General features: G+C 36.9%; 1 protein-coding gene across 1 annotated transcript; it reads right to left on the bottom strand.

Moving 5' to 3' along the window:
* Nucleotides 1–454: 454 nt before the first annotated feature.
* On the bottom strand, nucleotides 455–19,015 carry LOC121368523 (twitchin-like). The gene is made up of 7 exons (XM_041493260.1): nucleotides 18,962–19,015; nucleotides 15,900–16,031; nucleotides 14,554–14,661; nucleotides 9,892–12,592; nucleotides 6,839–7,270; nucleotides 4,194–4,369; nucleotides 455–1,747 (listed from the first exon to the last, which is right to left on the bottom strand). Exons 3-7 carry the CDS (start codon nucleotides 14,593–14,595, stop codon nucleotides 455–457), a joined length of 4,644 nt encoding a protein of 1,547 aa, XP_041349194.1. The 5' UTR covers nucleotides 14,596–14,661; nucleotides 15,900–16,031; nucleotides 18,962–19,015.
* Between the last annotated feature and the right edge of the window lie 4,809 nt (nucleotides 19,016–23,824).

Below are 23,824 nucleotides of genomic sequence, written 5' to 3'. Positions count from 1 at the left end.
ACGAGAAATAGCCCAATGGGTCCACCGTCAGGGATCGATTCTGGGCCGACCGCGCATCAAGCGAACGCTTTACCACTGGGCTACGTTCCGCCCCAGTATTAGCTGCGACATCAAACGTTAGGTACAATTCGAACTTTATCTGTGACCCAATTGTTTAGTTAGTGTTACCTGACGAAATCGTAAAAATTGCCAAATATTTGATATGCGGTAGCCGATGATTAATTAATCAATCATTCAGTGTGCTCTGTTGACGTTGTTTAACAACAATTAACGACAACTACTCTTATACAAATATATTAGTACATAGTTTTGTTTTTATATGTTCTTGAAATTTGAATTTAATGTTATACTATAATTTAATGCTTATAACTGCATTTTTCGAAGAGGTTATCCATCTATGATAAACAAATAATTGAATATGAAAAACATTAAGGGAAGCTGGAACCATGAAAGTCTACATGTCATCAAATCCCATATGTTTCAACAAATTGTCAACGTTATCAAAAGTTATTGCGCTTTGAGCGAGTTCAGCTTGCCTCCTTATCATGTGCAACATTTTAATCCGTTGTTGAAAGCCAGGTTTTTTCTCTTTTTTTTCTGACTGAAGCATAACATCGAGATATTCAACTTCTGTCAGAGGATTAGACTTTATGGCATTTTGCCTCAAGTAGTTTCCGTAATTGCGGACAAGTGCAAGATTCCTGCAAACATTATCCTTTAGATTTACAAATTTTCTTTTAATTGACTGAAGGATTTTCTGTTTTGAAACCCTTTCCTTTGCTGCAAATTCATATTTCGTTTTCATCTGCTGGTAAGTTTTCTCCACGGTGACCGTTTTAACTTGTATTCGATAATCATTGTTCCTGTGTAATTCCCATGAGCAGTTTTTAGGACAAACCTTGCAAACACCATCCTTCATGGCCGAACAGCGGTGTTTCTCCTCGTCCTTACGGACATGACAAGGAAAATGACATGATATATGGCAAAATGTGCAGTTGGTCACATATTGTCCTGGCTTTATGGTTTCTTTCTCTTGGTGAAATTCTGTTGTCTTATATCTGAAGTTTTTATTATCGCGTATTTGCCTTTCAAATTTCTCTACGAGATCTCTTTCTGCCTTCATAGTAGCAAGGTCTTGAAGACCGACATCTATCTGTGGTATGAGACCTTCGATGGTTGTGTTCAGTTGCTCTCTCATTTTCAGTACCTCTGCTGTCAACTGCAGACTCCGTTTTTCCAGAGTTGATACACATGCGAAAAAGTCAATGCAACTTTGAAATCCCATCTCCCAAAACATCTTTCCAAATCTGTTGCATTTCCCTTCTGTATTTGGTTCAAAAAGTGCTGAATTGTTGAATACATAGTGCTTACAGTACGGGACCTTAGCTTGGTCTAATGCATTCAGTACCGGGGGATCTTTTCCATCTGCAAAAGTAATCATAGCAACGATGTTATCCGTCATATCTTTTCCAAAGATTGATAAGATCGCATCAAAGATGTATGTTTGAGTTGGAGTCAGTCTTGCAAGAGGGGCTTGCGTGACGAAGCATATCGCATCTATTGTTTCTATTCCTTTGACGCCTTCAGTTGTGAAGAAAGCTTGAATCTGTTCCACTAATTCCTTGTCTCGTTCAATTCCTCGAGTATCTCCAAAGCCTGGGGTGTCGATGATATTTAAAATGTATTTAACACTTGAAATTTTTGGATGCAATCTGTAACTTGTAATCCAATTCGTTTGCGACACAGTCTGAATAATAAAAAAAGTGATAGAAACGTAGTACATAATACCAAAGAGGGCAACTTAATGTTCTGGTTGAATGTGTGTGTTATCATTTAATATCCATAAATATGATACTGTTAAATGTTTTTAGTACATTTGTAGTGTAATGTAGAGTATGATGTTTTATTGTTAGTTTTCTCGATTTTTGTTTTAGAAAAAGGTTTGCCACCTAAAATCATATTTTCACAGAAAACAGTTTTCCAGTTCCTATTATGCTGTTTTGTTTTTAATCGTCACAAAATTGACAAAAACATGTGTTATATCTGTGAAGAGATGAGAACTATTGAAAATCTCAGAATCCCTACTGTCTCTTGAACAAAAGGTTTAGGTGGATCCCTGCGTGGTAAAAATACACTAAAATACTAAGCAGACAGGTAGTCTGCCTTGTGCTATTGAGCGATGGATGTACATAAAGCATTATTTGGCTTCACTCAATATTTCGAGAAATGCACAAAGGCAATAAGTTACTGAACTAGATGTAAAGCGAATGCAGAAAGATGCGAATCACGAAGAATATCACTTCTGAGCCCTAACAACCATCTGTAACTACTTCAGAAATGGATGCCACAAATACAGTGATCATGTTACGAAATAACAAGTCACATTTTACAAAATGACAGAAGATAAAACAAAGTCAAAGGGATAATTGTTTGTTGCAATTATTGCTGATTTTGATGAGAAAAAAACACTGGATGTGCACTATTTAATTTGGCATTAGTCCAGGCAAAATAGTGAAAGATCCATCACAAATAGTCTTCAACAAGATACAAATTTCTAGTAGCGTGTTGACAAGGTTGTCCACCTAGGTTGCGATCCTAGATATACTGAGTCAAATTAAAAACTTCACAACCGTTTCATCTTGGCTAATTAGCAAATATGACGTGTTAAATAAGGTATTTTTTTTATTGTATGACGTCCAAAGAAAGAATAGGAATAAATATTGAGTCAAAAATCTGTTCGATGCGCCCACAGTATTCGTCAAAACCACAAACAGTCAAAATGGTAATTCACAAGCAGCGTCGTCTGATGAAATCACAGGTTCAGTAGCGCATATGCCCTCCATGTGTACCCACAACTGCAAGGCAATGCCTCTTCTTTGACTGCACGATTGTTGTAAAAACTGCATTAGGGATACGGCGCCATTGTTCCATTAATGAGGCACCAAGTCCATGCAAAGTCTGTGGAGGTTTCATGAGAGTGCGCAGGCGTCTTCCTAGCACATCCCAGACGTGCTCAATGGGATTCAGGTCAGGCGACATTGAAGGCCAATCCATGACATTGATGCCCGCGTTCCTCAGGTAATCCCTTGTCAAGATGGTCATGTGGGGTCTGGCGTTGTCATGTTGAAATATCAGGCCTGGACAATGAGCTACCATCAAGGGCACACGATCCTGGGCCAGCACCTGGTCACGGTATGCAGCAGCGTTGAGGTTGCCACGGATGACAAGAAGTCGAGAACGGCCATTTCCACAGAAAGCACCCCAAACACGTCCCCCTCCGAATCTGTCAACTTCACTGACAACACTGAGCATGATGTTCACCACGTCGTCTTCAAACCCTCTGCTTGTCATCGGCAAATCGCAGTGTGAATCTTGATTCATAGCTAAACACGACTCTATTCCATTCCCTCTGAGTCCATCGCAAGTGGCGTTGTGCCCACAATTGACGTTGACGTCGATGAAATTGGGTCAAAATGCGTGGAGGTGAGCGGTTCACAGCCGATTTCGGATCATTTGCACAGACACACGACGTTTGAAAAGTTCATTACTGGTTGCTGTAGCTGTCATGAAACGGTTGTGGAGGTGACGTAACACAATATAACGGTCATCTGCCTGTGACGTCACACGTGGTCTACCCGGTCGGGGGTGATCAGCTGTGTTGCCGTTTGTTGTACTCGTGTCCGCAGATCATAAATTGCCGTTGACTACAACCCATCGCCCTTGCAACATCAGCTACTGACGTTCCCGCGTGCAACATGCCGACGGCACGTTCACGCTGCACATTTGTGAGGCGTGGCATCGAAACAGGTCGTAACAAATATCGTTTTAATGTGTTTTTTCAGTTGTGTCGGTCTACTGTGAGCAAGTAACCATGAAAACACGTGTGCTATTGTATTCACGTGACCAGTGGCACGTGCACAACCACTGTTGCCTCAGTGGTGCTGTGCACGTGCTATGGATCGGGTCACGTGGCCTGTGATGGGCTTCAAATGGAGTTTCGACATTGCCATTACAATATTTATTCTTGAAAAATACCTGCTTTCGACACTCATTGACTTTATTCAAATTTTAGATTGTGAAGTTTTTAATTTAATTCATTATATATGTAGATATGATTTTAGGTGGCAAACATTTCACAGCACGCCGGGTCCATTTTGCCCCCTGGGTACAAGGCTTCTCGTCTAAATACATACTTGTCTTCCTTTTTTTTCTTCTTCCTCGGCCGTCAAGTCGATCATTATAAAACGGAAGTCGTCTTCCCATTTCACACCAAGAAGATGGTTTGCCATTCCATCGATCAAAGTGCTTTTCCCTGAACCGGTTGCTCCAATCATCATAATTGTCCTTTCGCTTACATGCTGTGACGAGCCTAGAAAATTAGTTATTAGCACAAAACTGTAAATTATCGCTTTATCGACTTATAACATTCAAATATAGTTGAGTATAATTAAATTTCTATTTTCTTTACACATGCATTTTAGAATATGGCTATTTCATCTTTAAAATATTTACCCAGCAATACTTGCTCACTCCCTCGTTCATTCTCGCTCACTCTCACTCACACACACACACGCACACACACACTCTCTCTCTCTCTCTCTCTCTCTCTCTCTCTCTCTCTCTCTCTCTCTCTCTCTCTCTCTCTCTCGCGCGCGCGCGCGCGCGCGCACCAGGTTATCCTTAGACCTATTGATTATTGTGCCAGTTCAGTTACTATTGTCCGAACCAAATTGTTATCAACTACAAGAAATTACTCTCCTACCTTTAATTACTGTTACATTTCCCCCAAATTTTGTCCAGACACAATTTGTGAAAAAAAAACCATTACAGTGACACAGATTCCACATACGAGACTGTAACGATGTCGCCAGTATCGACTTCGCTGAGATAGCATAGGGCAAAATACATGCAGTTTTCTGCCGTCTGCCATTTTTTAAATTTTATGGAATACTCTTCAAGAGGGGTGAAAGCCTCCAAAGTATGTGACATAATTAATATATAATCAACTATCTCTAGTGGTATCTTAAAACAAACAAAAAATACTAATACAAAAAATTAGTATGACGTCATCACGTTTGCTTTTATAACATGTTAAGACGTTGTTACATTAAATCATATCCTTACACCCCTCTTGGAGAATATTCCATAAAAAGTCAAAATGGCAGCCAGCACAAAATTACATGCTTTTTGCCCTATGCGATCTCAGCGAAGTTGATATAAGTGACATGGTTATCATCTAGTATGTGGAATCTATGTCATTACAATGGTTTTTTAAAAGTTTTCTGTCTGGACAAAATGTGGGTAAAATCTAACGAAAAATAAAGGTAGGAGAGCAATTTATTGTAGTTGTTAACAATTTGGTTCGGACAGTAGTAATTAAATTCCTGGAGACAATTTCACGGTAAACGGTTACCGGCACACGATTTATGTTTACTGAATGAATGAATGAATGTTTAACGACATCCCAGCACGAAAAATACATCGGCTATTGGGTGTCAAACTATGGTAATGGAAACAAACAAGGTGATGATCAACATCAACAGAAAAATTCAAGATATAAATAAAAACAGTGTAAAGATACAAATACAAATATCACAGATAAGATACTGACTTTTACTCTAAACTTCAATTTGTGCTGTATTGGCCATTCTCAAAGAGAATGTTACTTCCCTGCACCACGGTGAGGTTACAGTACGCGCAGGGGATGTTTACTGATGTCTTGTAGAAACACATGCCGTTGCGAAGACGAATGACAATTAATAAATTAAATAGGTGAATATTTATATATTTTTGTATTGTTTGTAATTATAAGAATGTTTTCAACGTGCAAAACTAGGCTAATAAGTTTCGTTCCAAATGCGTATACGCGTGAAGAGTAACGTCACTTGCCGAATTAGACTATACCCAGGCTATGTAGCACCTACATGGGCATGACCGACAGTTGTCATTGAGCGTTGTGAATATCTTCGTAGGAGATGTGAAACTGGTGACTAACATGTATATATTTCGTATCAGATGGTATAAAGGTTGCGAAAAACGGTCTACTAAGGTTTACATCGGAATGGTTTAAAGGGACATTCCCGAGTTTGCTGCAATATTTAAGATGTTATCGACTAACAGAGACATGTTAACGACTGTAATTACATATCAAATATTTTTTCTGCATACAATATTAGTGGCTGTATATTAAACGTGTTTCTGATCGTTCTAATATTTGTACTAGGTTAAATTTCATTTATTTCCTAAATGTGGTTTTTTTTCGTACGTACGAAATTATTTCAAGACAAAATCCAGTTTGGGCTTCTTACAAATATTAAGACGACCAGAAACATATTGAATATACAGACATTGATATTCTAAACAAGAAAATATATTTAATATGTAAGTTTAATCGTTGAAATATTGTATTAGTCTGAAACATCTTACAATGCAGCAAACTCAGGAATGTCCCTTTAAGACCAAAATCAGTGAAACAACTTAGATGAGGTCTTTGGAGCCGCCTGTCAAGGACTTTAATAATGCAAAATTAAAAGATTCATACATGTACAATAAAATGAACTGAATTGGAATGTGTTTGCTACTTTGAACAATTAGAATTAGCCTATAGTTAATTTAACTATTCCAGTGATACTGAATTCTCTTCCTGTATCAGTTTTTAATATTTAATAAAAGATGCCTCCTGTTCCCCTAAAAAAAACACGAAAAAAAAACAACAAAAAAAACAACCCCACATCACATACACCTTTATCACAGCTCTATTTTCCCTTTATCATAACACAGTTATATATTGTGCCATAGACATTTTATTTAATCAAATTATACGGCATGTAAAACGTACCAAATTCAAATTTACGTGTTTTGAATCTTTCATTTCTGGCTGCTACATTTTCACACAGCGGGAGTTTGTAGAAAGCTGGCTCTCCATCTTGTAGTTTTACACAGAACCCCTTGACGGCTAACGCTGAAGACTGGCTTGTCTTAATGGGGTCGCTCTGATCACTGTATTCACTTTCGCTATCCTCGAAATGCGCTTTCACCTTGAACACGTATTCAGTTTCTTGTAATAATCCACTTATAGTTTGTACTGATGCAGTGTCCTTGGTTAGCACTGTGTTCTTTCCCCAAGTTGTTTCTTTGAGAGTTTTATACTTGACTTCGTAGTAGCATACATCTTCATCGGAAAGCATATCCCATGACAGAACTATGCAATCACTTTCAGTACTTATAGCACATAGCTTACTGGGTTTTACTGAAGCTCTCGAGTGTGTGTCTGAAATATTAATATATACAACATCATATTAATTATTAATAATTATTAATACATTATGAATTATTATATCAGACACACTGATAAAGGGAAGAAAAAAACGCTGTGAAAGAAATGCCAAGAAAAAAAAATATATATATTTTCTCATAATCAACAACTTAACTTACATGTACGTCTTTTGAGAATCCAAAACTTTTCGTCAGCTTATCAAAATAACTACTTTTAATCTTTGTAAGGTGAATATTTTGACACCCACGGAGTAGAAAAAACTTACATTGGAAAAGGAATGTGTATGCACACACTCTCTAGAAATCATTGCACTGTGCTTAGTTTTTCTTAAGATGTTTGACTCGCAAAGGAGAATTCAAAGCTCAGCACATGAACAATCTATAACAGAATGCGCAATGTGACAGACCTTAGTTTTTAGAGCAGTTTTTGACAATTGGAATCAAACATTACTTAGATGTTGTTGTTTAGATTAATCATTCCTGTACATCCGAAGAGTTTTTAGTTATCCTGCTGTTTTTAACCTTCTGATGACTGCAGGCGAGATATCTCACACTACATCACGCCAGTCGACATACTGTACGCTGTATACAATGCATTCCCCAATTCATATTTCCCGCCGTTTTACACATGGCACTCACCGAAAATACAAAATAGGAAAGCATTCAGACAATATGGCTGCTTTAGGTTTTCGTTTTTCAACGGAAAATACCATGGAATTTTGAGTTTTTGTATTTTCGCTTGACAACAGTGGCTGCACGTCGCGGTCATTTCAGGCCGACCAACCTAATGGAAATATTTTTCCGGAATTTTCTGGTATTTTCATTTTTGAGTAAACTGAAGCCATGTATGAAATTTGTCATACTTGTTATGTAGTTTATGTATTCATTTTAAAGATATTTCAAATATCATATAATAATTACTATGGGACAGACATCGCTTCTATAGCGATGCATGCAACTTCGCCACGGTGGGTAAAAACCTGAATATAAAGCAAAACACTTGCGATCGTGTTGTCAAAAACATTTTCATTGGTTGGCTGTTAACAAATACAGCCAATAGACAAACGTCTTAGTAATAGCACAAAACTGTAGATAATACCGAGTTCAGGTTGAAATGGATAATGCAGAGTGATAAACTCAGTTTAATAAACTCCCTTGAAGTCCAGCCACTGGCCATGCCAGAGACCGGGCTTGGGATGGACGCGCCTGAACCTTAAATAGGATATTACAAAGGTTAAAGATTTATATTATAATCCTAATAATTAGCCTTTAAACATGGATCGATGCAAAAACAACAAACAACCTCTTTACACGAGGTAGCTATCTACATGTTAGATATATTGAGTGTTACATTATGTTCTTCTAAATGGTAAATGTATTTTATTCAATGATATTTTTCACAAGTAAAACTATATTAGAAGAAACGTTCCTTTTAATTATCATCATGCTCTAAAACAATTTACGACACGATTTTTAGGTTATTTAATATCATATAACGCATCAGAATGGACAAAACGACTTTTGACAGCAAAGGTATATCACCTGAGTAATAATTTTTGTCATTACATATAATATTTTTTATTAGCCCCTTCCCCCAAGAGCATCATCACAATGCCAGGACAGAGATCAACATAGCGGCCTGCGAAAAGCAGTCCATTCTTTTAGACCTAGCAGGTGAAATAAAAATTCACCTGGTAAAATTACCTCTAAAATCGCAGGTAATTTTTCAAGAGACAGATATATGTACGATCATCTCATCTTTAATTTAGCTGAGGATGAGCTCGTGATTATGTTACAAGTTAATTTTATAATGCTTTAAAATACATCTAAAAGGTCCTAATTTCCCACACACTGTCTCAAACCCTCCACTCACCAAGTGCTGTATTATTTCCAGCATTTCATATATTTTCTTAGCAGGCCATCTTTTTACTTTATATTTCGAGCCCTGCAGGATATAATCTGTATTAGTCTCCTACATGTTCAACCGAAGAGGACTATAAGTTTCGTCTCCGTCCCTCTGTCTGTCCGTCAGTCCCACATATAGACTTCCGGAATTTTTTGCAATGACTCAAGCTATTGAGATTAACTTCTGTGCATAGTCATTATCATGTTTGACTTTCATGGCGATTTACACCTCTTTTTTGTTGCAAAATTATGACCTTTAAACTTAGGCGATAAATATTTTGTTGGGGACAAATATTACTTTAGTAGTACTCTCAGAATGTTTCAACAAGGCTTGTTGTATTTTGCATTCCATACATTTCGTATGACACGTGGTCATGTAATAATATATAGGCTATACTCAGAATAATAATTATCTAATACGGCCATACTTAACGTTCATAGTACCACTAAACACTAAAATTAGAACCGGAAATGCGCAACATAAACAATCGTCATGAAATTAGAGTAGGTTATACAATAGTGCACTTTCAAAACGTGATATAGCAACTAACGGTATCTGTCCAAACAAGATCAAGTAAAAATCTCCAGAGTACATAAGACACGATATACGACGAAAAGTCAAAGGTTCGCAGAACTAGGTATTAAACGCTATGACAGATCAATATAATCATCCTTTAGACTCCATAAAGCAGTAAAATGGTGTACACTTACCAAATCCAAGTAATCCACTGGTGCTCATTGCATGTGCTTTTGATGAACCTTCATTGCCCTCTGATGAAAGAGTTATGATGGGGTCACTTTTGTCACTGAATTCCCCTTCTTCTTCCCCATAGTGTGATCGAACCTTGAACTCGTATGTTGTAGAAGAAAAGAGACCACTCACACAGTAAAGAGATTTGTTACCATCTGTGAATATAGGCATCTTGGTCCATCCCGAATCTTTCAACTCTTTTGATTTTATCTCGTAAGACGTCACGTTTCTTTCTAAAACTGGTTTATCCCAAGAAAGAAATACATAATCGACTCCAGCATCTAGTTCTACTGGCTTCCCAGGTTTGCGTATTGGTACCAATATCTGTGTCACAACTGGATCACTTATGCTACTAAATGGCCCTGCCTCATTTTTGTAATGTGCTCGAACTTTGAATTCGTATTCAGTTTTATGAACAAGATTGCTTATCTGTTCATAATTTCTGCCGTCATTTGTAAAATGAGATACTTGTGACCAAGCTTCAGTTGCTGATTGTTTCACCTTGATCTCATAATAAGTGACATCCTTGTGTTCTGGCTTTTCCCAAGTGATACATACATAGTCTCCGCCAACATCTGTGGCTACTGGCTTACCAGGTTGTCTTGAATCAGTTGATGCTGTTGTTGTTATTGGATCACTTATGTCACCACCAACATCTGTTGTTGCTGGTTTACCAGCTTTATGTGGTGACGCCGTTGTAAGAACTGATGCTGAAGTAACAGATAGTTGTTTTGTATTAATTGGATCACTCGTGTCACTAAACGGACCCTCTTCATTTTCATAATGTCCTCGAACTTTGAACTCATATTCAGTTGTATGGTTAAGGTCGCTAATCTTCATATATGGGACAGTGTCATCTGTAAAATGGGAAATCTTGAACCAAGATTTGTTTGACATTGATTTCAACTGGATTTCATAATATGTGACGTCTTGATCTCGTGGTTTATCCCAAGATAAACATATATAGTCATTACCAACATCTGTAACCACTGGTTTACCTGGCTGTTTCGAAACTGTTGGTGCAGAGTTCATAGACGGTGGTCTTGTCATAACTGGGTCACTCTTGTCACTAAACGGGCCTTCTTCAGTTTCATAATGTGCGCGAACTTTGAATTCGTATTCAGTACCTTGGTCAAGGTCACGTATCTGCTTAACAGGCTTGTCATCATCTGTAAAAATGGATACTTTTGACCAAGCTCCACTTGCTAATGGCTTTAATTTAATCTCATAATAGGTGACATCCTTGTCCTCTGTCTGATCCCAAGAGATATACACATAGTCACTACCAACATCGGTTGCTGTTGGCTTACCAGGTTGTCGTGGCGATACAGTTGTAGGGACTGATGCTGAATTAACAGAGGGTGTTTTTGTCATAACTGGATCACTCGTGTCACTATATGGACCTTCTTCGTCTTGGTAATGTCCTCGTACTTTGAACTCATAGTTGGTTGCAGGGTCAAGATCATATATTTGCTTAACAGGCTTGCCGTCATCTGTAAAATGGGATATTTTTGACCAAGCTACATCTTTTACTTGTTTCAACTTGATCTCATAATAAGTGACATCCTTATCTTCTGGCTCATTCCAGACGATATATATATGGTCATTACCAACATCTGTCGCTGCTGGCATTCCAGGTTTTCTTGCAGCAATTGATGACTTTGTTAGTACAGGGTCGCTCTTGTCACTAAACGGGCCTTCTTCACTTTCATAATGTGCGCGAACTTTGAATTCGTATTCAGTACCTTGGTCAAGGTCACGTATCTGCATAACAGGCTTGTCATCATTTGTAAAAATGGATACTTTTGACCAAGCTCCACTTCCTAATGGCTTTAATTTAATTTCATAATAGGTGACATCCTTGTCCTCTGTCTGATCCCAAGAGATATACACATAGTCACTACCAACATCGGTTGCTGTTGGCTTACCAGGTTGTCGTGGCGATACAGTTGTAGGGACTGATGCTGAATTAAGAGTGGGTGTTTTTGTCATAACTGGATCACTCGTGTCACTATATGGACCTTCTTCGTCTTGGTAATGTCCTCGTACTTTGAACTCATAGTTGGTTGCAGGGTCAAGATCATATATTTGCTTAACAGGCTTGTCGTCATCTGTAAAATGGGATATTTTTGACCAAGCTACATCTTTTACTTGTTTCAACTTGATCTCATAATAAGTGACATCCTTATCTTCTGGCTCATTCCAGACGATATATATATGGTCATTACCAACATCTGTCGCTGCTGGCTTTCCAGGTTTTCTTGCAGCCATTGATGATTTTGTTAGTACAGGGTCGCTCTTGTCACTAAACGGGCCTTCTTCACTTTCATAATGTGCGCGAACTTTGAATTCGTATTCAGTACCTTGGTCAAGGTCAAGTATCTGCTTAACAGGCTTGTCATCATCTGTAAAAATGGACACTTTTGACCAAGCTCCACTTGCTAATGGCTTTAATTTAATCTCATAATAGGTGACATCCTTGTCCTCTGTCTGATCCCAAGAGATATATACATAGTCACTACCAACATCGGTTGCTGTTGGCTTACCAGGTTGTCGTGGCGATACAGATGTAGGGACTGATGCTGAATTAACAGAGGGTGTTTTTGTCACAACTGGATCACTCGTGTCATTATTCTCCTGCACATGCAATTCAGGTATCTCCTAAAATGTTATTTAAAAATGAATAAATCGTTTACATTTTCGCTATGTAATGTCACATAACATTTATAGGACAGATTTGTATGGTAAATCAAGTACTAAATGTCCTACTACAATATGTTTATTTCAAAATACAATTTATTCAACTAACATTAATGAAACACTTGTTTCCTATATTTTTGTTTATAACTGAATTATGGACTTTCAGGCAAAAAACATGGCTTATGATAGGGAAAATTAGTTGAGCATGAACGTACAGACATGGCAGGTAATCCGTTCGACACAATCTTTAGTAGGTCAACCACCGTACCACTCTGCCTTTAATAGAGCAAACTATAACGTCAGACTATATAAAATTCCATTAATGAAAATATGTCAAAATCCTACATTATGTTATTTAATAGTCGAAGCAACAAACAAGTGACGTTGCTTGACTAATATTCTTTAGTAAATCAATATATATTCACTAATATTCTTTAGTAAATCAATATATTGTTATGTTGTATTTTGTATTAATGTGACTTTTACATGAAATCTGAATGGAAAAAAACATAATATGTGATCAGGGCCATATCTCTGCACAATGCAGAGTCGAAATGGGCATTTGACAAAGTAGTGGTTGATTCCATGGATCGCTATTTAGTGTCTTATCTATAGGAGGACAGTTCTAAGGAGATCCTTTACTTGAGATTCCATCCTTCCTGCACTGCCACAAAGAGGACTGCCATCCCCAGCATAGTTTACTAAATCAAAACTAGCACTGGATAGAGGTCAGTGGAATACGTACAGTTGTGATGTCATGCTGTCATGAATCACTGTCATAACAGTGATGATATCAGGTGTTCTTAAAGCATACACTGTTGTTAAATGTGTTTGTATGTTTGTTCTGTTTTTATTTATAATAAATTTGTTTTGCTATTTTAAAACAGTTAATTTTAACAAACATTAATAATGTAAAGCTATTCCGAGTACTCTGACTGTAAGAGAGCTAGACGGACATTTGGATGGTTATTAGCCGTTACAGTCAGAGACCAAGCTATGTAATTGTTTCGCAATTGCTGCCCAACAAACGGTAGTAAAAAAATCCCGCTCTAATACCACAACAGTCCTACGTTTGATGCTAAATACAGTTACATTGATCATTTTCGAATTCGCTGACAACACATTTCACATAATAATCGCTAATACACACACTAATGGAAGAAACCGTTCAGCAACTATGTAATTAATCGGAAACATTACTGAAAGGGGATGATATCGGGTTTCTTTCTGTAGTGTGTGTATTAGTGATTAATATGTGGATTTTTTTTTTGTAAATCAAGGAACTCGAAAATGATCAATGTAAAGGTATTTGACGTCACACATAGGACTGTTGTGGTATTAGATCGGGAATCTTTTACTACCGTTTAGTGAGCAGCGATTGCAAAAAAATTACATAGCTTGGTCTCTGACTGTAAGGGATAATAAACGTCCAAATGTCCGTCTAGCTCTCTTACAGTCAGAGTACTCGGACTAATGTAAAGCTAGCTGTAAAATAACGTTTTGATAAACCTATTTGTTAAAAACAAACAGCTGGTGCAATTTGATAGTTTGACATTCGCCTTCTAAATTAATCTGGTTGTCATGTTGAAAAAAATATCTTAAAGGTCAAAATACATAGTATAAGTTCGATTTTCATGATTCATTGAATTAAAACGATGTTGTATTATCATGGCAGTTGTGTCTGGACTATAAAAGTTGGCAGGTTGTTAACTATATATATTTTTTAATTATGGCATACAAAGATATTGACTTTGTGACCCATAAATGACATTTCCAAAAATTACAACCGGTTTATTTCAATCAGTAATGTGTAAATAACCATTTCCACATGGTTGTTAGCTTTTAACATTTTTGTTTATCATAAATCTTTTTTCCTATTGACCTCCTGTCTATCACACTCTGTACATTTTGGAAATACATACCTCTGTTACAGAAGACTCTCTATTTTCTGAGATCTCAGCCATGTCACAGCGTGTGGCTGAGTATTCACTGCACACACTTTCACTAGTCCCAACTCATGATTCTTCGTTCTGGTAATAACAATAAATAAATAAATAAATAAATAAATAAATAAATAAATACTACTACTACTACTACTACTACTACTAATAATAATAATAACAATAATAACAATAATAATAAATATAATCGCAAGCGGCAATGATGGATTCCAAAGTTATAATAGCTGTACATTACTAAGAAATATTTATACATTATTTAATTATAGCAATAATTACCTCCTCTCCCCTCCCACACCAATCCACATACACACTCTCTCTCTCTCTCTCTCTCCCTCTCGCCTAACCAACTACCAAATTTCAGTCAAATCGGCCCAGAACTTGCTTTACAAACAACAATAATGCCTTCTTTTTAAAACAAAAAACAAACCCACAAATAAAACATGATACGACTCCTTTCACTCTCAGCTGTTTTCGCGATGCAAGTAGACGTGGCCCCCTCCCACCCACCCACCAGGGGGGATTAATAGCCAGTTTTGGGGCTCTGTTGGAGTTCCGGGTTAGCTATACCGTGTCTTTGGTATATGGTGACCCGCCTCCAAAGAAGAGGAACGGAGGGAGTGGAAGAGGACGGAGGAAGAAGAAAGGCGTGCCAGGGACGGCTCAGGGGGATCAAAGCTGGTGGCTCAACCCCCAGCGGCGGTCCCGTCTGCGTCGCCGCCCCTACCGACTTCTCCGAAGAGGACAGGACTGCCATCGGCGCCCGCGTCCCTGGATGCTACATACTCGCAGCTGGACATCGACAACAGGTCTATCCACAAGATGTTCAGTGCAGTCTGCGGCCCCGGCTACTCCACTGTGGTTCAGACCTTGCGTCAATGACAACATCTGCTGCCGTCACACCGGGAATCTCCAGTCTCCCCGACGTAGAGCGCAACCTTACCTAGGACAGGTAACCTCCTTTTGGGGCTTAGTTGGACTTTAAAATTTTCGGCAGTGGCTCCAAATTCTTATGTTTATTTTTTTTATAAATAGTCCAACGCACTTTACTTTGGCGCCCGTTCAATTGCTCAAATCACCTTAAAACCTTTTAGGCCGAGTACTCAAAAATACTTTTGGTTTTAATTTCTTAATTGCTGACCGACTATTAATTTTTTTTATTCCAAATTCTGCCCACCTCAAACTTACCCCCCCCCCCCCCCCCCCCCCCCCTCCGGTCCCGGACTTGGTCACTGGCGAAAGTCAGAGATTAAGCCCGTGACAGGCGTGCGTGAAACCTTCGTGGTATATATGCACGTAAAAAACTGTACCTGACCTGACGACTCCTTTAAGAAGGCTGACCTCACAAAAAGCAGGCAGAGGGAGTTCTGTATTGACATTAAACTCACTCGTGTCATCCGATGATTGCAGTAGCCACGCGTGCAGACTGTATTTTCGTAGTGCTACATACAAACAGTGTACAAATGTGTATCTTTCAAATATGTGCAATTTTCATTTGCAAAGTCTATCTGAAAAATTTATAAAATTAAAACATGTACATTACCAGTTTATTACGCTCTAAAGAATAGATTACAACAGTGAAAATAAAATTGTGTAACTTCAAAACGTCTAGACTTACATTGATTTTCGGGTTTTAAAAATGAACAAAAAACCCTGCCTGAAAGAGGCCTGACTTTACATTAGAAATCCAAATTACCCTGGAAGCAAGCAGCGGATTAATTCAATATTACGACATTTTTATGTAAATAGGCGGTAGATATTAAATCTACAATTTCAAGAAATTGTAAGTACATTTTATAGAAACTGACATAAAATACGAAAATCTATAAACACATTTTTTAAAATACAACCAACCCCCTTGGTGGGCCTAATTACCTACCAAATTTCAGATAAATGAGCCTACAAAGTTTTCTTACAAAATGACAACACGGAGGGAACAAAAATATTTTTCATACAAAATTCGCGATACATATAAGTTTTTAATACAACCAATCCCCCCCCCCCCCCCCCCTCAAAGTACCCAACTACTTACTAAATGTCAGCTAAATCGGTCCGGAAGTGTTCGTACAAGATGACCCAATAGAGTAGTAAATTCTATAGGATTATTATAGTTATTATTCAATAAATCACTTCATTTATCGACATTTGCTACGAACTGGAAAATAGCTAATGTAAAACCACTATTTAAAAAAAGGAGACAGAAGTTGTTTCACAAACTACAGATCCATATCACTGATCAGCTGTGTTGGGAAAATATTTGATAGAATCGTTTTTAAACATCTTTATAATTTTTTCATATCTAACAATATCTTTTACGAGTTTCAAGATGCTTACCGCCCCAAGCATTATATCAATTAATTGAACTATATACAAAAATATGTGAATCTCTCGATAACAAGGAACATTTTTGTGCAGTCTAAAGCTTTTGACAGAGTCTGGCACAAAGGTTTAATTTACAAACTAGAGCGTTACGGTGTAACAGCCCAAAATATACCCCCAGCCAAACTATACACGGGGTATAAACTGGACTAGCCCAGAATATACCCGGGGTATAAAACAGTCTAGCCCAGAATATTTACAGTAATAAAGCAGGACGGCTGATAATGTCCATTACGATTTTAGGAGTGGCCGCGTGGTTATCCCACAATACACTGTGATCAGTCCTCCCCCCCCCCCCCCCACTGTCTCGTACGCTTATGAGGAAACTCTAGCTAGGCCTTTGGAGTGCCAACTGTGAGGCACTGTTTGGACCATAATAAATGTCCCACTATCTGACACACACTGAGACTACACAGTGCTAGTATCGATCGCTAGGCAAAGGACAAGTGAACCGTGTCATGCGTTCATTCCAAGAAATGTTGCTCATTCAGTTTGACAAACAGAAAGTAGAATTACACACTGATTCCTTTCCAAGAATTCTTATTGTAGTATGTCGACACCGTGGACACATTTCAGTAAAGAATCAAATTATATTACACAGAGAGATCAGTTATAGCAGAGTATATTACGTCTCAGTTTCCAACCCAGTATGATTTAAGAATAGCATGAATTAACATATTTATAATAAATGAAGAAACGAGTGTTAATAGGATAAACAATTAATAAACATTCCTAGTAATCATGTCGATAATAATTATATTTGTTTAAACATTACTCGAAAGTCCACAATGTCATACTGTAATTTGAATGAATTAAATTTTCAAACATGAAAACTGATTTTAAAGTTGGACATTTTCTTTTTAGAATATTAAGTTATTTATAAAATTTTAAAGCAACTTTTGTTTTGCCAATTTAATGTGTTTTTGTGTTAATAAATAACACCTTATCAAATATATCACTTATATATTTACAAAAATATTTTTAATAACTTTAGTCTTGACAGTTTTACCGTATACACACTTAGAAATTACTTCCACTGTAATATCACCTCTTCCTCCCACCCGTCCGAAAAACATGAATATGTGTTCGCTTTAGCTTAAAAGTGCCTCTCTTTTTTTTGTCTAGTTGGACTGATTTATTCCCCCTCACATCCACCACCACCACCCCCCACCTCAACACCCCCACCCCAACACACCCCAACACACATATCCCCCCCCACACACACACACCTCCCCCGCGATTAATTTTTTGCTAACACCCTGTTCAGTTTAAGTTAGTGACGGCTTTGTTTCCGGTTTTCATACGTTTTACTTACTATGACCGATACTATGCATCATTTGATACACGACATATTTCCCTAAATCCATATTAATGTCACTAATGTATTAATTATTTTTATAATTCATCTATCAAAAATAAATAATATCAGGGCCGTACCCTGACCAAAATCCATGGGGGGGGGGGGGGGGGCACTAAATTTTATAAATAATGTTTAACATACTATAAAGATTAAACATTTCTATGCTATTACTGGAGATATATAAAATAAAATAAAAGGACAAGATTCTCAGGGGGGCAGCTGCCCCCCCTGCCCCCCCGGAGGGTACGGCCCTGAATATAGCACAGTATTAAAATATGTTATAAAGCGTGTGTGGGGATCAAGTGTGGTGTGTGAGTATGGGAGGGGGAAGGGGTCAAAACAGATTGTCTCGTTATAAAAACTCCTATAATTATAGAAAGGAACAATAGTTGTAATAAAGTATATTACGTATTTGTGTCTTACCCAATATCATTTAAGGACTAGCAAAGGGGTTAAAACAGACCGTCTCGTTATAAATACTCCTCTAATTGTAGGAAGGCCCCATAGTTGTAGTTTAAAATGTGTTATAATGTAACAGTTGTTAAACAAACATCCCTTTCGTTTCGTTTAACTAAATGAACACACAATATGAACATTATCAGGGTATTTGACAAATGAAAGACAAAGACTCACCTCATATATAGATACATTCAGCTGACGATAATTATTTCAGCTATCCGGGACGTGTTACCCAGGTCATGTGACGTCGCTGCAGGAAGCACGATTCTCGGAAAAGCATACATCGCGTGATGCATTATACGATTGGCCAGGCAAGTGCAGCCGTGGTATACAAAGAGATCGCCACGTCAGTTGTTTATAGACTGTCACAGTTCTAATCATTATTGACATATTATACCGTTTACAGACTACGATTCTTAAACGGGGGTGGAGGTCCTGGGAAGCGATTAGAAGACAAAGTACTCACTGTACGCATTCACAAATATGAATATATGTGCATTCGTAACATAAAATAACTATTTATTTGCGAACAAAATGACAGAAAAATGTACCTCTAAATTACCTGCCACTACATGAACCGGTAAGTAGTGGAGATGACAACCTTTATTGATTTAGTGTTTACAGTATATAAACGAGAAAGATATTCTTCTTCCAATTGCTCATCGACTGTCCCCAAAACAAGGAAAGTAGCTCATATGATTCACGGAGAGTCTAGTCGAATGCTTGTTGGTTTAGTAATTATTAAAACGAGGATTTTGTTCTGTTTTTATATAAGGTACCGGCTCCTATTTTTGAAGAGGGTGGGGGTGGAGGGGCGTTTGTTTATTTTTGCCCAAGTCCAAATTTCAGAAAATGAAATAAAGTCATATTGTTGTACATAAGATACAATTGATGCTGGAGTCATTCAGTGTCACAGTGTATGAACAGAACTGTATAGATTTTACAATTTTCTGGAAGCTGTGACTAAGTTAAGCGACGATCACGTACTTTCGGTTCAGTTGGATGTTTTAGTCCGAGTAGGTTTGACCATATTTATCTTCTTTCTAGGTATAAACATAAAATATAAATTATTGTTCTGTCAAAATCAATCCATCCCGAATTAGCACAACCATATTTTATACTTATAAATAAAAAATAACAAACGTATTCAAACATTTTATCCATCGCTACCAGGTAAAAATCATTATAAAAATCCATTTTGATTCGTTTTGGAAGCATATTGTGTATATAGTTTCGAAATATGTTTGTTATATTGAAGATGTATGGATGATATTAGGCATACTGAACTTGAAAAACATGTTTAAAATAATATACTTGCAATAGACAAGACTTTTGCCAGTTTTTCTTCAAATCTGATTTATGTAGTCACTTGATGGTATTAATAAAAAAAACAACACTGTATAGTTAATTCTGATCCGACTGCTTACTCTTGTTCTGTGTAAACGTCATTAAACGTTAGGTTTTGGTCAACTAAACAAAACAGAACAGAACAGAGCACATCTTTATTTACACTCGGAACACATAACAAGTGATACATGAGCACAAAGTTACAGTATGTGCAATATAATAATACAGCGGTTTTACATATATAATATAATAATACAAGATTAACGTGGGGTCAACAATGTTCCCATAATGTTATCTAAACATTTGCAGGTATTATTGAATAAAGTAATATTCGTGCTACAAAATAGATTGTGATATTTAATAGCATTTGGTCTATATAGTAATATTTTGATATATACTTGCATCTTTCGTTTCGGACCGGTCTCGGTGGCGTCGTGGCAGTCCATCGGTCTACAGGCTGGTAGGTACTGGGTTCGGATCCCAGTCGAGGCATGGGATTTTTAATCCAGATACCGACTCCAAACCCTGAGTGAGTGCTCCGCAAGGCTCAACGGGTAGGTGTAAACCACTTGCACCGACCAGTGATCCATAACTGGTTCAACAAAGGCCATGGTTTGTGCTATACTGCCTGTGGGAAGCGCAAATAAAAGATCCCTTGCTGCCTGTCGTAAAAAGAGTAGCCTATGTGGCGACAGCGGGTTTCCTCTAAAAACAGTGTCAGAATGACCATATGTTTGACGTCCAATAGCCGATGATACGATAAAAAAATCAATGTGCTCTAGCGGCGTCGTTAAATAAAAGAAACTTTACTTTACTTTACTTTCGTTTCGGAAAAAAATAGCTTTCAAATAGAAAGTGATATTCATCACCAACAACATCATCGTGGCATAAACAACATTCCCGTTCACACCTGGGAATATTTTCCCATCTACCAATTTCTACTGGGAGCCTGTGATTAGCAGTGCAATAATTAGTCAAAGTAGACCTATGTTTTTTTATATAAAAGTAATAAATATGGTTCTAAATTTACGATTTCTTTAAAGATCCTTTAGTCAGTACCTTTGCTTGAATGCTAAATGTTGTCTCTCCATAACTGCAAGTACTGGTCTTTAAGTCTCTCAATTTCCATAATTAACAATATTTTGAGATCACCATACGTAAGTAAATCCAGTTTCATTAAAAATATTTTCTACAAAATTCAGCCATTTATATACATGCGTTCCATAAACATAATCAGATAAAAGGGCACTGTATATACTACAGGATAGCTTATTTTTGTTATCACTATTTAACATCCTACACCAATAGTTAATAATTCTACTTTTCACATAAACAACAAGTGGAAACCTTCCAAGCTCACCATAAATCATATAAAGTGGTGTGCAAAAATCGTATATGTACACTTTCAATAATAGAACAATTTTCAAAACCCCGTATCTCACAGCCATAAAGTAAAATAGGTAAAATAGTCTGGTCGAAAAGTTTAAGCTGACAGTCAATTGGTAAGTTGACGTTACGTATTCGAGATTTAAGTAAAAGCATGGCTTTAGTGTCTTGTTCTTTAATACATTTCCTTGTTTGTGAGTATGTACAGTTCTTTGAAAAACACAATCCTAGGTACTTATAACAATCAGTTACTTTTAGTATGTTAACGAATAGATTAAAAACTGGGTGTCTTCGACCCTTAGATCCAAAAACAACAACTTTGGTCTTTGCAATATTTACAGTTGGTTTCCATCTAATACAATACTCACGAAATACATTTAAAAACGTTTGCATATTATTAATATTGTCAGAAAATATCACAGTATCGTCAGCATAAAGGAGAATAAGTATTTTGAGAAAATCTGTTAGAAAGGTGTTATCAGTGTTAGTACCATTGCACTGTTCAGTATTCAAACAATTTTCTAAATCATTAATGAATACAGCAAATAAAAGAGGAGACGAAGCTGGAAGGTGATATATAGCCAATGGTGGTTTAACGTGAAACTGGTGACATCACTTATATGTTTTTGAGCCCCCCCCCCCCCTCCCCCCGAGCCTCCCCCCTTCCCATTAGGGGAAAAACTAGACTGGGTAATAAATATTTGGGTAATGTTTTGGTAAAAGGGACAATTTAGTATTAAAAACTGATGTAAAATAAATATTCCTTAAAAAAGATAATTTTTTCTCATGAATCTTGGAAAATATATCTAATTCCAGGAAATGTTATCAGCTGAGCTTAGTCTGTATTTGATTTAAATAAAATGTTCTTTTACTAAACACACTGAATTAAAACATATCAACTCGCTCACGCTGTGGTGACTGTTAGGTAACATATTTAATCATGCATAAATTGTCAACATGTTAATGTTTGTCAGCATTTATATTAGTTACTGTGTATATGTCCTCTAATATTTCATTACTGTCATAAACATGTTAAATATACTGATTTTGTTCAAATGTTGAATACAACTTAAAAGAGTTCAGGATAAATGCTTATTTTTTTTATTGTGTTATCGATGTTCGCTGGAATATTGAGATATATTTATTATATTTCGAATGCACATATTCATATTTGTGAGTGCTTTGTCTTCTATTCACCTCCCAGGACCCCCCCCCCCCCCCCCCCCCCCCCTCTCCATGGTGTCGACATACTACAAAGACATTTCTTGGAAAGGATACAATGTGTAATTCTACTTTCTGTTTGTCAAGTTGAATGGTCGACATCTCTAGGAATGTATACTCGACACAGTTTACGTGTCCTTTGCCTAGCGGTCGATACTAGCACAGTCAGAGACGTATTTGAATATTTGGCGTCCCTAGTCATATGTTTGCCTAAAAATAATGAATAGGATTAAAATATTAAGAAAAAGAATAACTGTAAGTAAACCTGTATGAGGCCTCGGTATGATAGATATATTTAATTATATCAAGGCTTTAAATATTACCTGGATTCGAAAATTGGAAACGAAAAATTCAAAATGGAAACCTATTTTATTTGCTTGTATTCCTCAATTTCGTAATATTTCTGTATTTGGTAACGACTTCCCCTCAAAATGTTTCAAAAATGTAAATAACCTGTTTTGGAAGGACTGTATTCAGGCTTCTCGACAGCAATAAAAGTAACATCCTTTTAAGATTTCTTATCTGAACCAATTTTTTATAATTCCAAATAAAAATTGATAGGAAAGCCTTTTTGAAAAAGAAATGGCTTGAGAAAGGCATTTCTCAGATTTGCCATCTTGTTAATGAGCGAGGAGATTTTTGACTTTAAATGAATTTAATGATATATACGAGTTGGTGTCGTCCCATTTGGTCGAATTCCCAATTGGTCGAAATGCCAATTGGTCGAAAAATAAGTACTCGTCTGTTATATAACCACTACCTGATTACCTGTGCATATAATGAACATGACCACCTCATGAAGCTGCAGTGATTGTGACATAGTGAGTGTAACATTCTGAAAGAAACTGCTGCTTAAGTGGACATTTGTACTTGTATGTGTACTTGAATGAATGAATATTTTAAAATATTGAAAAATGTTTTGCTTTTTGTGAAATAAACATTTTTAGATGGAGACCTTTTTTAATTATTTACAGACATTCACTACATTCAATACATGGATTATTTCGATATTTGTCATATTTGCATACTTTATGCGTTAAGCGATATTTATACCATCTATACAATAATAATCGGTTTCCAAAT

Source organism: Gigantopelta aegis, chromosome 3, assembly GCF_016097555.1.
Source record: "Gigantopelta aegis isolate Gae_Host chromosome 3, Gae_host_genome, whole genome shotgun sequence".
Classification (NCBI taxonomy): Eukaryota; Metazoa; Mollusca; class Gastropoda; order Neomphalida; family Peltospiridae; genus Gigantopelta; species Gigantopelta aegis.
Note: the sequence above shows the minus strand (reverse complement) of the source record. Positions and strands in the feature narration are given on the sequence as shown.

Coding starts and splice junctions, on each gene's coding strand:
- LOC121368523 (XM_041493260.1), bottom strand. CDS start 14,595: ATGGCTGAGATCTCAGAAAATAGAGAGTCTTCTGTAACAGAG. Junction 12,593..14,553: donor GAGAGTCTTCTGTAACAGAG/GTATGTATTTCC, acceptor ATAACATTTTAG/GAGATACCTGAATTGCATGT. Junction 1,748..4,193: donor AAGAAAAAAAAGGAAGACAA/GTATGTATTTAG, acceptor TTTATTATTCAG/ACTGTGTCGCAAACGAATTG.